This window comes from Chlorocebus sabaeus, chromosome 18 (genome assembly GCF_047675955.1).
Source record: "Chlorocebus sabaeus isolate Y175 chromosome 18, mChlSab1.0.hap1, whole genome shotgun sequence".
Classification (NCBI taxonomy): domain Eukaryota; kingdom Metazoa; phylum Chordata; class Mammalia; order Primates; family Cercopithecidae; genus Chlorocebus; species Chlorocebus sabaeus.
The window spans coordinates 45,781,976-45,797,184 of record NC_132921.1 but is presented as its reverse complement, the minus strand read 5'-3'; the positions used below and the strand labels follow the sequence as shown (position 1 = coordinate 45,797,184).

General features: G+C 54.8%; 1 protein-coding gene and 1 long non-coding RNA gene across 44 annotated transcripts in view; one reads left to right on the top strand and one right to left on the bottom strand.

Moving 5' to 3' along the window:
• On the top strand, window positions 1-1,958 carry LOC140708995 (uncharacterized). The gene is made up of 3 exons (XR_012089306.1): window positions 1-136; window positions 1,186-1,269; window positions 1,702-1,958. It is a non-coding gene; the product is annotated as an uncharacterized lncRNA (long non-coding RNA).
• The window catches only part of CELF4 (CUGBP Elav-like family member 4), a 318,992-nt gene that overhangs the window by 29,932 nt on the left and 273,851 nt on the right, over window positions 1-15,209 (bottom strand). For 23 of the 43 annotated variants that reach the window (XM_073006366.1, XM_037982942.2, XM_007974213.3 and 20 more), the window contains exons 4-5: window positions 657-785; window positions 347-426 (exon numbers count right to left, since the gene is read on the bottom strand). In XM_073006366.1, coding sequence (XP_072862467.1) covers window positions 347-426; window positions 657-785 — 209 coding nt within the window. The remainder of the gene's footprint in view (window positions 1-346; window positions 427-656; window positions 786-15,209) is intronic. The other 20 variants (XM_073006367.1, XM_007974225.3, XM_073006370.1 and 17 more) reach the window with 1 other exon arrangement.

The window sequence follows — 15,209 nt, the reverse complement described above, 5'->3', positions numbered from 1 at the left end:
GCCGGGGCGGCGCGTGAGACCCACCTGCTCCAGAGCCTCCGCCCGCAGCTGTCGGTGCCCCTGGCCTGCGCCCACCCCGCCCGCTCCTCGCGGCTCTTTGGAGAGGGCGGCATCGGTGTTCGCCCAGGGGAATGAGGTGTGAACCCCACCGCGGGCACTTTCTACCTGGGTAACCTCAGGCCAGTTCCTTAACATCCCTGGGCCTCCACGTCCTTGTCTGAGACCCGGGGATAAGGGTCATGATTTCCTGTCTCTTGGGGAGACTGGACTGCCGGCGGGGCGTGACGGGTGCTGGGGTCTCGGCCAGCCGCTGCCCTAGCCCCCGCCCCAAGGGGCCAGCACTCACCGGCATGGTCTGGCTGCCGTGTAGCGCGTTGATGGCTGCCTGCGCCTCAGCGTGGGAGGAGTACTTCACAAAGGCGCACCCTGCGGGGACGCGAGAGGCCGAGCTGGGACCCAGAAGCAGGGCCAGGGAGGGGCCGGGAGGAGAGGGCGCATCCCAGGTGAACGCAGACGGATGAGGCAGAGATTGAGAAAGAGACACCAAGAAACCCAGAGACAGACGGCGACGGCCCGGGAGACTCAGAGGCGCCCTCAGGTCTCCCTCCGCCTCGCCCCTCCCTCCCGGGCATCCCTCCCGGCCCCGCCCCGCGCACCCTTGCTGTTGCCGTCGGGCCCGCGCAGGATGGTGCACTCCTCGATGTTCCCGAAGGCCTCGAAGAGGCGGCGGACGTCGTCCTCGGACTGTTGCTTGTTGAGCATGCCCACGAAGAGTTTTCTATCTTCTAGAACAAAATTAGGAGATGCTTACCCGGGCCAGGGACCGGGCTGCGCGGGAGCAGGGCACGGCCGGAGGGGGAGGGTGGCAGGGAAAGGGAGGAGCCGGGGAGGCGGGACTGGGGCTCGGAGCCGGCGGGGGAGGAGTGCGGGGAGGGGTACGGGAGCGGGGCTTAGTCGGAGCGGGAGGGGCGAGGGGGAGAAGTGGGTGGGGTAGCAGCGCACAGCCGCGGGACAGGTGCGGGGAGAGCTGTGGCAGGCAGGAGCTGGATCGCAGCGACTCGGCCTCTCCCCGCCTGCAGGGCAGGCTGCACCCTGAGGAGCAGAGCCCTGGGCTGGCTCCTCACTAGAGCACACGGGCACACGGGCAGCCTGCGTTCCCCTCCTCTCACGCGCTATCCTCCCCAGGCACCAAAATGAATTACAACTGGCAGGTCTGCCGTCGGGCCTTTGCAGATGCTGTTCCCCTGCCTGGAGCGCACTCATCACAAGGTCCAGTCCTTCGCTTCTTCTAGATCTCAGTTTGAGTATTGCCTCCTCACCCATGCTCCTTCTTACCCCTCCTTTACTCTGTCTCAGCCCCCCATCCCTTAGCCAGAATGTCAAAGGACAATGACTGCTTTGCTTTGCGGTTTTCCGTATAGCTCTCCTTTCCCATCCATTCCCTGGGATGCTCACAGGGGAAAGAGACCAGGTCTCTCTGCTGAAGCAGCAGTGCCTGGAGCATAGGAGGCCCTCCATTCCGTGATGAGGGGAATAAAAAATGAGTGACTGCCCGCCCTGTGCCATCCCAGGGCACATCCTCTTTGGTATCTCACCTATTTTTTTCCTCCATCTGGATACCCCCTCCTTGTTCTGGCTCTTCCTATTTCTTCACGCTGCAAAATTCGACCCTGGGCACTTTGGGGGCGCCTGTTCCTGAAGATGCCTCAGCTGCCCCCAAACACCTGGGACGAGTATCAAGTGCTTTGTTGACCCCATGCTGTGTGCTCAGGGAGACAAGGCACCCTGTATCGACCTGCAGCAGCTGGTGAATGACCGCAGAAGGCACCCCCAGCCCACATGCGGCTACTTCAGTGTGACTGCCACTCCTCTCACTGAGAGTTGGGGGGCGTATTCCTTCCCCTTGAATCTCGGTGGGGCTTGTGACTGCTCTAACAAATAAAGAATGGCAGAAGTGATGCCAGGTGACTTCTGAGGTTGGGTCATAAAAGAGATCAGCTTCCACTTGGCTCTGTTTTGGGGGGCTGTTAGATCTGTGGAAGCCGGCCACCATGCTGTGAACCCCCAATTAGCCCATGCAGAAGAGTCCCCATGGAAAGGAACTGAGGCCCCAGCTGACAGCCAACATTAACCACCAGACATGTGAATGAATGAGTCTTCAGATAATTCCAGCTCCCAGGCTTTGAATTTTCCAGCTGAGGCCCAGACGTCCTGGAGCAGAGACAGGCCTTCCTTGCTGTGCCCTGTGAATTCCTGACCCACGGAATCCATGAGCAAAATAAACGGTTGTTTTACACCACTCAGTTTCGGGCTAAATTGGTATGCAGCCATAGGAACTGGAACAGAGTCCCAGGGGTGGCTGCACTCAGCAGGCATTCACTAGATGTTTGTGGATGATTACATGATTGACACACAGCCAAAGCTGCAGAAATGCAGACCCCAAAACTGCAAATGGCCATGTGTTCATGGTTTCCTCTGAACACATGGGCACTCAAGGACCCTGTGTCCTTCTGTATCCAAGGTGGTTATTACCTTCTCTCCCAGAGAACCCCCACCTTGCCCAAATTGCCAGGAGAGTTCACTTAGAGCTGAGGGGCTGTCCCGGGTTCTGAAGCAAAGCAGAGGAAGCTTCCAGGCCCCTGTGCTCCACAAGCCACCTGCAGAGTCCTCCTGCCTTCTGCCCTGCTGGTACTACTCAGTCCAGATGCATTCAACACTGGGCCAGTTCTCCATGATGATATAGTGCCGGGTCCCAGTTCCTTCCACAACCTGTAGGGCACAGTTGCTGGTCCCTGTTACCAGCTGTGGGTCAGAAAACACCAGCTGGCCCTCCAACAGGGTGGGCCTCAGCTAAATCTCCGGACCCCAGAGCCCCAGCCCCACTTCCTGCCTCAAGCTGCTCTTCTGGCTCCTTTGGCTTGGCAAGACTTTGGGGCACACTCCCACCCCATCTCCGGGGTTCCGTGTGCATCCTTACCCACCCCCACCCTCCAGCTCCAGGCTCTGGGGCACAAGGAGAAGGGAGAGAGAGAGAGAGGGTGGAAGAGAAAAGCTGAAGTGGGATGGGAGGAGATAGAGTTCAGCGCAGAAAGGGAGCGGGGGAGAGAAAATGACAGGAAACGTAGACAAGAGAATTAGAGGCAAAGAGCTGGGAGAAGAGGGCTGGGGGGAAAGATGACAGAGACAGAGGACATACTGGGGAGCCCTTATGTTTGACTCCTGGAAGCAGCAACAGCAATTTACTGGAAGTGAAATGGGAGCTTTTCCTTCTTTTGTGGAGTAATTAAAACTCTTCCCTCCAGGCACAGCCCCCAGTGTTCACCCTACCTCCCCCTCAACCTTTAGTGCCTTTTAAAGGCTCAATTGAATAGGGTTTCTAGAAAGACTTAGAAATGGAACCCCGCCCCTGCTAATCCCTGGCCCTCTTGCTAAAAATTCCACTTCCTCACTTGGACAGAAAAGGGAAGGCACCTCCTCTGCCCAAGCTTGATTTACATGCGGAGACCGCAGCTCCTCGCCTTCGCCTCTCCTGACGTCTGAATGCATTCCTTTATTATTGCTATGACAGCTTTCTGATTGCATTAAAATTCATCCACATGTGCCTTTCTATCCAGCCACTTCCTTTTTTGCCGGTTTTGGTTTTTTTTGTTTTTTCCTAATTCCTCGTTCCCCTCCCCTGAAATCTCCCTTTACTGTGCAGTTCTCAGTTAAGCGCCTCCTTCTCGAGGCCTTTCTAAACATATAAGCAGCCAGGCTCCCCTCTTCCTCCCCATCTGGATTTCCCTAGGGAAACTACAGCCACCCTTACCTTTCTGGAGGGCTGCAAGATACCAAAGAAACCCAGCTTCAGACCCACTTCCTCCAGGTAGTCGTGGATTGACCACACCCAACTCAAATGTCTGCTTCTAGGATCCTCAAATGCATTCAGTTTGCACCATCCTCCGGTTGGATGTTGTGACTTATACGAGTGATTCTAAGGCTTGTCTCTCAGACCAGGGGCTGAAGGGACTTAGAGTTCACCCGTGGACAGGTGAACTGACTTCAGGGCCAGGCCCACTGACTCCCACTCCCACTCCCCTGCTCCACACCTGAGTTTTGGGATCTATGAAATGGGTGTGGTTAGATGCTTCTGTCATGGTGGTGGCTAGGGTCCCAGTGCCTGCCAAGAGGTCATTACCATGGCGATGGCCCCTACTTGGGTTTCTCCATGCAGGAGGAGGAAGAGGAAATGCAGTGCTATTTGCCCTTCATTTGCCCTGCCTTGCTTTGGCCTGGAGGGTCACCCCTACTGTGAGGGGGCAGAGGTCAAAGAGGGTGAGAGGAGAAGTCAGAGGATCCACATTTCACCATGGGGAACACACTTGAAGCAACTGGTTGGACTAGATTCTGAGGCTGTGGCTGACCAGCTGAGATGGATGACATCTCCCTGTCTCCCACCCCCTCTGCCCACCTCCTTTCTGGCCACTTTCCTGAGGCACTGTCTCAGGCTGCATCACATAACCAACGCTACCATTTGGCTGGTGTCTTGGGTCTGATGCCAATTTTGCAAGTCTTGGAGAATGACTCAGTTTTCCCAGCCCGTGCCTACCCTTCTCCATCCACACAGCCCCTGATTCCTGGTACAGGCAGAGCAGGCCCTGGTCGCTGCCCAGCTGCCTGAGCTGGGACCCCTGGTAATGGAGAGGCTCTGGTGGCCCCTCTGCTCGGGTGAGCCCTCAGCCCTGAGGCTGTTGCTTCCTGTAGTTGGGGTATTGGGGAACTGCCCCTCTGAAGAGATGTTCAGGCAGGTGCTGCTGGACTGGGCCAAAGTGGTGAGGCAAGGAGTGGCCTCAGAGTTAGTGAGGGGATGGGCTGAAGAGTGAGTGAGAGGTCGCTGAGACCTCTGGGGGCCCAGAGATGTGATGAGCAACTGGAGGCTGGCACTGGGAGCCCAGAATTCTCTTGATAGAGCCCAGCTCAGGTCAGAGGCTCAGCCCTGGGAGTTGGAAACTGAGCACCACAAAATCTGCTGACCTGGGCTGAGGGGACGGAGGCCTCATGGATTCCTCCTGGTCAAGGGGCAGAGCAAGGGAAGCATGTTCTACAGTCTCTCAGTAGCTGTTCACTGAGCGCCTTCTCTGTGCCAGACACTGTTCCAAGCATTGCGTCTACAGCGGTAAACAAGAGAGACGAAGCTGCTCATCGGAGCTGGCATCCGGGTGGAGAGACAGGCCATCCACAATACACAAGTGCCCAAACAAGACAAAGGCCAGCAGGGCTGCCACACTGTGGCCCCAAGAACTGCTGTCCTTGCACCTGGAAGAACAAGGCCATCGAGTGGCAGAACTGGGCAGGACCCCGGATAACACCAAGGGTTTCATGCTTTTTCAGACGAGGAAGGTGGGGCGGAGAAGGAGCCCCAGGATGCACAGGAGGTTGCCCATAGCTGGAGCCTAGACTCAACCCAGCCTCACGGGGTTCCTTGATTTCGTGATCACAAAGCCCTTGCTGCTGCAGTCTGCTCTTTTAAATCATGTCTGTGCCTGCAGGTGTGAGGGAGCATCTGGGGTTCTGTGGAACAGGAGTGTGACTCCCCAAAGGGCTGGGCAACAGGAGGTACCAAGCCCTGCCTGGACCCAGAGAGGGCAGCTTGGCTCTTTGTCCCCAGATGTCTCACCATCATGGGGGAGTAGGCAGAGTCTGTGCTCACCACCCCACCTGTGCAGGAGCTGGGGCTGGAGGAAGATGATAAAATTGTGGACAGGAGAAGCCCCCAGTTCTGTGTCAGGTGAAGGTGCTTACAGCCAACTCAGGAGGGGCTGGACAAAACCCCTGACATACTTTGGGTCTCTCCTATGGCCACCCCTTCAGTGAGCATTGAGTGAGCACTCACTGTGTGCCTGGGAATTGTCAGAACAGAGGATCTGAGATGAGTTTTGAGAGCGCTTCTGGGTTTTCTCTTTTAACGGGTTGGGGATAAAAGAGTCGTGCATGACTCTGAGATCCCTGGAGAATCCAGAGTCTTTGGTTTGTGGGCCCAGAGCCTCTGCATTGGAGCCCCTGGTGAGAGAACAAAGGCCTGATAAACACATCCAGTAACTCTGGGATGCAGGCCAGAAGAGGTTGGATGGGGAAGGAGGAACTAGCTACACCCTGATGGCTTCCAGGAGGAGGTGGGCTGGTGTTATGATGTGCATGGGACATATGCAGGGACTAGAGGCCCACACTAGAATTTCAGCAAAGGCGGAGAGGTGGAGGGGTGCCTTTGACTGTCCTTTTCACCTGCTCCAAGTGGTCCCTGCCTGTGGCAATTTTGCAAGAAGGGGACTCTGAGGAGGCTTGACTTTGCTTCTTCAGCTGCCTCCTGCCTGCTCTCCTTTCCACCAACGCATACATCACCCATTCCTTTGACTTCAGGACTCTTTTTAATTTTCCTGAAACCCCAGTCTAACTCTGAGCTCTGGTTCACAACCTATAAAAAGCACTGGGTGACGCCCGGGGAAGTGATAGGTGCTTATGAAAAGACAATGGAATCTGGTTGTCAGAATCTCTTGCATCCTCCCATGGATCCCTCCATGAGGGAGACAAAAACTCCTGAGTTCACTCTATTCAGGGTGTCAGGGCGGGATGCGGCTCAGGCTGAAAGGATTTGTATTTTAAAAGGAGAACCCAGGGCACCCTCAGTGGAGTCTCAGGATTAGGACAAACCCCTAAGGGGGATGTTTCAGGGCTGTGCCTTCTCTGCTGCCCCACCCTAGCCACGTGGGGAGCATCTTGCTGGCCGGGCAGGGTGAGCGCGCCCCTGAGTGGTGAGGAGGGAGGTGACAGCAGTATCACTCGACTCGCCAAACGCCAGCATCCTGGCGCTAACGCTCAAATTCCGGTTGAATCTTCACAATTTGATTCACTCATTACCATCAGCATTAAACAATATTTCTTGCTTAAGGATAGACGGTTGCAGGGGCACTGTGGGCAAGTGTTCAGATGGTTAATGCCTTTTATTACCGCAGTAGATGTTTACTATTCTCTTCCCTCCAGCTGCTGAGGGAAGGTTGGGGGGGGCGGTTACTGAGCTGGGGAGAACCCTAGGGTCAGGGACCAGGGTGGGGAGTACATGGCTTTTAGGTCTAGTGGCTGGTGGGGTGGGCAGAGAGGCTGCTAGAAGACCTGGAAGCTCAAAGGCAGGAGTTTGGGGTTGCAGAGAAAATGCCAGATACTCATGATGACAGAGCTGGAGGTCTCTTTCCTGCTTTGGAGCCCTGGGTCTTGGGGAGTGACAGGGACTGGGCAAGAGCCCGGAGGCCAGAGCACCCCATGAATCTGCTCCTCAGCTGCCAGGCCGAGGCTGGAGTCCAGGGTCGTCCCATGCAGTGGCCCCTCCAGTTTGCCTCCTGGATTCCAGGATCTTCTTCTACTCTCTCTGGGCCCACAGGCAGTGACTCTAAGGGTGAAGGACATGCCCCCTCTCTAACTTTACCTGTGGATCAGGGAGGACCTTCAGCAGCAAGGGACAGGGAGATACACCTGACTCAAAAGGAGGGCCGGGCCAAGGGTGTCCTCCACATAATAACTGAGGCTGTTTGTCAAATCCTGGTTCTATCACATTTGGACTGTGCAGGCTCAGGCAAGGCATATAACCCCCCAGGCGGGTCCGGAATTAAATGAGGTTTTTAGCACGTGCGTGGCACAGAGAAAAGGCTCAGTAAGTGCCAGTTATTGTGAATGTCCTAACCATTACTACTGCTCACCCGTGGGGACCCCAGTTGGCAGGAGGAGAGTGTAGAGAGGACCCCCAGGGACATCGAACGGGGCAAAGTCATGCCAGCCCAGGTCAGTCAGAGAAGAAAGCAACATTTTGAGAACCACTGAGATGCTCTCCAGCCTCCAGGAGGTCTACATGGGTTGTGAAAAACAGACATTTCCCCCAAAGGTACTGAGCATCCCTGCATGCCATTTCCACGAATTCTCCCAATCCCCAGATCTGTCAAGTAGCCATGGTTCCTAAGGGACAAGCGACTCATCTGAATCTACATCTGTGCAGTTTTTGAGGTTGCCTGACCACTCCACCCCAAAACCCAGAGGCTTCCTTTTCTTCCTCTTTGCCAGCCCTTGTAGAGCCACCTCACTGCCCCAGGGGGGCAGCATACAGTAGCAGAACTGCCTTCTAAGTAGGGATGCAGTGGATAGGGACAGGGGTCTGCACCCCCATTCTTGGAGGCTGAGAACCCAGCAATTACCCCCAATCGGGTTGGCGTAGACAGTTTGCAGCACCACTGTCCACACCAGAGTCAAGAACCTGCAGCTATGTGACCAGGTTGGCCATCGTCCCAAGAGCCAGTCCCTTCACCTGGGACACAGGGTCACCACGGGCCAGGTCTCAGGAGGGCTCTGGGCCTGAGCCAGTGGAGAGCAATGCACTCCCCTTCCCTCCAGCACACTGTGTCAGAGCCAGAGCGGGACACAGCTGGGCTGGGAGCCGACTCTGAGGATAAAAGCCTTCCTGCTTGGGAAGAAGGCCGAAGGAGACATCAGAACAGATCAAAGGCTGCTGGGATCAGGACGTGTTTGGGGGCCTCCAATGGGATGCAAATGAAGACCCTCACCAGCTCTGCCCCACCCCCAGGAGGCAGTGCTGGCCTTCATCTGCTTGGCTCCCTCCGGGCCTGGCGCTGTTTGATGTTGGGGTGGAAGAGGCAGGAGATTGGAATCCCTGTCACTTGCACTCCTTCAGCCAGCGCTGCCTTCTAGATACTTCAGGGTCTGCCATCCCTCCTCCTTCTCCCCCGAGGTTGGAGCCACCCAAGCACGACGGTCACCTCCTCGATGCTGACACCCACCCAAGCCCCTGCTGTCTGCTATCCATAGAACAGCAGACAGGGGCGTTAAAATCCAGGGCAGACCCTGTTTCTCCCCTGTTGAAACCCTGCTGAAACCCTGTGGTCTCCCCCTCACTCTGAGACCAAGCCAAGTCTGGTAATACCATGTAAGGGGCTACACAGGCACCCATACTCCATGCCCCCTGACCTCTCTCCTCCATGAATGAGATGTCCATGTTCGTTCATTCATGCAGCAAGGTCCAATTTCTAAATGGCCTGGCATGTAGTAGATGCTCAATAAATACACATTGCCATGAATAAACGAATCCATTTGCTCAATGAGCATTGGGGGTGGGGCTGCTATAAACCTGGCATGGTGATGGGTGCAAGGGACAAGGAGCTGACCTTCAGGAATCCTCAGAAGGTAGGAAATGAGTGTTCCCTAGAGACGAGTAGGTACTGGACATAGTGCGGGCACAGCACATGGACTGATGAGCCGTGTGGGTATGAAGGGCTGAGAAAGACCTAAAAGGCTTGTGCTGGACCCGGAATGATCCATGGGCAGGGTTTGCATTGTGGGAGAGGCAAGGGGTGGGCATTGCGGGCCAAGGAACAGCATGTGCAAAAGCAGGGAGTGTGAAAGGGTGTGTGGTAGAAGGGAGGAGCAACACACACACACACACCAGTATATGCACTACGCATATGCCCCAACAATACACGCACCACACATACACTCCAACACACACACACACACCCTAATACACACACCACACATATACCCCAACACACACACACCAATACACGCACCACACATATACCCCAACACACACACACACACAACCCAGTACTCGCACCACACATATACCCCAACACACACACACACCAATACACACACCACACATATACTCCAACACACACACACACCAATACACACACCACACATATACTCCAACACACACACACACCCCCCCAATACATGCACCACACATATACTCCAACACACAAACACACACACAAATATACGCACCACCATATACCCCAACACACACACACACACCAAAAAACGCACCACACATATACCCCAACACACACGTATATCCCCATACATGTACCACATGTATGCTCCAACACACACACACACACCAATACATGTACCACACATATACCCAACATACACCCCCCAATACATGTGGCACACATATACCCCAACACACACACACATACACTAATACATGCGCCAACATATACACCCCAACATACACACACACCCCAACATACACCAAAGCATATACCTCAACACATACACACATACACAGCAATGCATTACCCCAACATACACACACCAACACACACCAGTGCAATACCCCAACATACACACATACAGCAACATACACCCTAACACACATACATACACATACACACACCAAATAGACACACACCTCAACACACACAACACCCCCACACACCCAACACACACATACATACACACACACACACATCAACACATAGCTACACGTCCCCACACACACACACCCAACGTACACACATATACACATACATACCCCAACATACATAGACACACAACCAACTCACATCCCAACACGTAAACTCAACCATCCAACACGCACACACACCCAACACACACCCCAACACACATAGACACACACCCCAACACATACATAGACACACACACTAACATACACACACCAATATGCACACCAGCACCCATCCCTCAACACACAGATACACATACACACACAGATACACACACCCATACACTCCAACACGTACACAAACACATACATGTAGATGCACACCAACATACACACACAGATGCACATACACACACACAGATACACCAACACACACCTCAGCATACACACATAACACAGACACACACCCCAATGCACATACACACACACACAACCCCCTTCCTCCTCTCCCACCCACCCTGATCTAAGCACCTCCCCAAGGCGAAAGGCCTGGCCCCTCTCCTCTGACCTCTGGAAGGCCTGGGCCTCCAACCCTGGGCCCATTCTTCTCGCCCGTGCCTGGCCTCAGAGCGCACCATGCCCTCCCTTGGCTCCATCTGGTTCCTCATCTATGGCACCCATGGCTGCTCCTGTGGCCCAGTGCAATATCACCCAGGCCCTACATGACCAAGAGCTTGCAGGACCCAACTCCCACATCACAGAAGCCTTGCCGCCCCAGCCAGCGCTGCTCAGCCCAGTCAACTCCACCTCCTTCCCCCGGGCTTGAGGTGCCCTGCCCATGTCTGCAGCGCTGACTTACTTCTCCAGGTGGTGGCTGTGAGAACAAGAAGAATCACAGTGGTTCTCATTTTGCCCCCAGTCACTATGATCCAGACACTGAGAGCAGCACTTTACAGGTATGGCAGGTATTTGATTATTTCCACTGTTCAGACGAAGAAACAGAGGCACAGAGAAGTTAATTGTGTTTCCCAAGAACTCACACCCAGTCCCTGGTGAAGCCGGGACTCAGCCCCAGGTGGTCTGGACCAAGCTGAGCTTTGGGTGTCTTCCTTTTCCCGGGCAGAAGAGGGTACCGCTTGGAGCTCTCTTCTCTCTCTTCCCTTTCCACCCCTTCATCTCTGCACAGACCACTGGCAAAATGTCCAATAACCACATTGCTTTCTGAGGGCTAGGGCTTTGGTTGAGAGACCCAAGGGGTGAGTGGGTGGGGCACCCGTAGCCTGCTGCTAGCTGCAAGGGAGTGGACTCATGGGATTCCCCATTGCCCACGGTCCCATTTAGGCCTCACAATCCCTCCCTAGTCCTGCCATCCCTCTGATCACAGCCTGGCTGTCTTGAAGTCCCCTAGGTGCTCCAGGAGGTAAAGCTTTTTCCTTTTGAGTCCTCTGGCCTTCCCCTCCCTTGAATGTGGGCTGAAAATGTCCTCTCTTGTCATCACACAGGAATCTGCCCTGCTGGCAGAATCTCCTCTAACTGCATTACCCCTCCATCCCGGAAGCCCCTCCCTGGCCCCTGAGGCCTGCTCTGGGCAGTGGTGTGGCTCCTGAGAAAGGGGTTTGTAGGTGTGCCTTTGGGGGCCTTGCAGCATGTTTGCAGAACCAGAGCCAGAACCTGGGGTCTGTTGCCACCTTCACAAGGGGGCCAGGAATGGCTCCTTCACTCTCATCTCTTGTGCTCTGAGAGGAGATGAGCTGGCCTAGGGACCCTGAGTCAAGAGAAGCTGAGCCTTGGGATTCAGCCCAGGTGAGGGGTCTGGGAACTGTCCCCACCTGCCCCCTTGCTGCCTCCCTCTCTGGCCTTCAGACCCTTGCCCTAGGAGTCTGAGTCAGGCCTTTCAGCAGCAGCCTGGAACACCACGGTGGCTCTATGTAGAAGTCACCTTTTGCTGGGATGGTGGCGCGCAGCCGTCTCACCAGGTAACTGATTATACATTTGATCTGCTACATTATCCTTACCAGGCGCACGGCACGCGACAGACGGCCCCGGAGTTCTGTGGGGACTTTTCGCAGCCGAACTCTGTTGTCTAATGGGGTTTCCGCTGGCGTCTGGCACACTCTCCTGCATTTCACCCATCGCAAGATAATTTATAACATAATGGGGCCCTTTTTTCCTTTATATCACGCGGGAGCATAAATTATGGCCAGTTTGTCCTCAGCTTTCAAGGAGACAGACAAAGCAGGGCTATTCCAGCAAGGGTGGGGGGAGGTTTCTGCAGGGGAGGAGGAGGACAGGGTGGTCTGCAGGGGAGGAGGAGGACAGGGTGGTCTACAGGGCAGGAGGGGCAATAAGAGGAGAAGCCAAGGAATGGTGTTAAAAGCATCTCATTGACAGGGCAAAGAATCTACTCCAGGTGGCCACAAATGCTGGGGAAGAAATAAAAGACCTGCTTAGAGCTGTTTGTCTCTATTAACCACGGAGCAAGGGCTTGTTAGCTGGGCGCAGAGCTGCACAGTGATAAGACTGTGTGTGGGGCAGTGGTCACTGCCTGTGGACCACCTGGCCACAGACCTCCCAACACTAGCCACAGGCTGACCCTCATGGGGCCTCAAATCCTCCCAGCTATGACCCAAATTTCCACAGCCGCACAGAGAGGGTGGGTGGGCATGGGTTTCCTGGGTGCCTCCTGCCACCGCCAGAGACACAATGAAGAACTCAGTGCTGGGGGAAGCCGTGCAAACCCCCTGCCCCTCTGACCCACAGTTGATGTTTAATATTGACAGTGGAGCTTGGCTTTCTGTGGATGGACAGCGGTGGAGAAGCTGCCTACCAGCCCACTGGCCATCCTCCCGGGGAGGTGCAAGGCCTCAGCATCTTCGTTACTTGTCTCACCTGGGAGGAGTCACACTGGAATCAAGAGAGACTGACCTGGCAGCTGCAGCCACCACACCCATTCCCCACACCTGAACACTGTGCCGAGAACCTCTAGTGACCCTGGGTTGGGAGTGGGTCTTCAGAGGCCACCTGGTCCAGCCTCCTCCACTACCACCCATTTGCAGGAATGATGCTTCCTAATCACCTGCAGAAGGCCTGCTGGCCTCCCTGCGAGACCCAGGAGGGAGCCCAGAAGAACGTTGTCTTATGTACCTCCAGAGCCCAAGTCCTGCCCTGTAGCACCAGCAGCTACCCCTGCGCCCTTAGGACAGCCCTTCAGGGATGAGCAGCAGGTGGCTTGGATCTCATGGGACAGAGGTCCTTAGCCCTGGTTGCCATGGAAATCACCTGGAGGCTTTCAACAATCCAGGTGACTCGGCTGGCCCCTGAGATACGGATTTGAGGGACTGGTCCAGAGCCCAGATGTCAGTATTTCTGGTTTTGGTTTTTTAAAGCTTCTCAGGTGATACCAACATGCAGTCAGGGTAGGGAAGGGATGTGATGTGATTGGTCTTCTCCGGGCTGCTCGTCTCTCCTCAGGCACTGCATCCCTGGCCCTCCACCTGCCTGCTGGGCTAGAACTCTTCAGGCTGCAAAATTCTGAGCACTGTTGGTGCAGGGCCGGCAGCACCCACTTTCTATGCCCTGACACCTGCCTGAGCCTGGCCGTCTTTCCCATTGCTCAGGAATCACCCTGTAAAGCTATTGAACTAATTTCAGGAAGCAGGGTGAGGGGACTTCTCTAGGTCAGCACTCGACTTAGCTCCTGAGGGCTTTGCAAGCTCCCTCTTCCTCCTCTCTCTTCCCTTGTGCCCCTTCCCCCTCCTTCCACCAGCCAGCCCTGCTCTGAGTGGGGAATCCCAGGCCCCTGTTTCTCAAGCCTCCAGGTTCCTTTCTATCCCACTTTGTTCCAGCCACCATGGCCCTCCTGGATTCCCTGCTGCCCATCGCCAAGGAACTCAGAGGGCCCATGCCTAAGTACACGGTATATTAACTCATGACTGATAATGGACTGCAGATAGACATAGAGATGGATGGATGGTAGACATGATTAATAGATGCTAGATATCCAGATTAAATGTTAGATGATAGATAGATACACAGATGAGAGAAAAATGATTGCAGAAAGCAGATAGATTTATGATGGATGACACATAAATAGCAATAGGTAAATGTGGATGGATGGGTGGCCAGGATGCTTCTGAGGACTTCAGGTAATGAGGTTTAAATGCAAAGGTCAGAAAACCAGTCACGACCACCCACACCTGCTGGGGTGCTGACTCTCAAAAGAACAAGGAAAGCTGCTCTGCTCAAGACCTATCTTGAACCAGCTTCTCTTTCAACCCAGGTCCCTGAGTCTCCAGATTTGCCAATGGGTTTGCAGTTAACATAGGTTGCAATTGGGTTGGTTTACTGTGGACACCTGAAGATTCCCTTTGACATTTTCCTGAACCTACTGGCAGGCTGAAATGACCTCTCAAACCTCTACTGCACCCAATGAGGTCCTCCCTTCCTGCATGGAGGGATATCTCCCATATAGGTGCCTGCAACTAAGGGAGCACTGCTCCTAAGCCCCTGCAGTGAGACAGCAGGTGTCGGCCCACATGGTTTATGCAGAGCTCCATGCGTTCATTCTCTCCGTCAAAGACCATGCCCTCAGAGAGGATGATGGCAGCACACACCATGGCTCAAGCACAACTCAGAGCATTTTAACCTTATGAAGTGGGCACCACTGTTCCCCATTCTACAGATGAGGAAACGAAGGCACAGAGAGGCTTGGCAACCAACTTGCTGGGGGTCCTCGAGCTAATTCACAGCAGAGCCAGGCTTTGAACCAGGTGGCCCAGCTCTCCAGCTCTCATCTACCATGCAGAAGGCATCCCCCTGCCCTGCTTACCAGAGGATGGTCATGAGGCCCTGCTGGGCTCAGGAGGGCGGGCAGCTCTGGGCACCCGGAAGGGCTGCGCAAGCCTTGATTCTTTCTAATGACTAATGAGATTGTGAGGGGGAGAGTTCGCTTTCTTGAGTGAACAAACTATTTTGAAGGGTG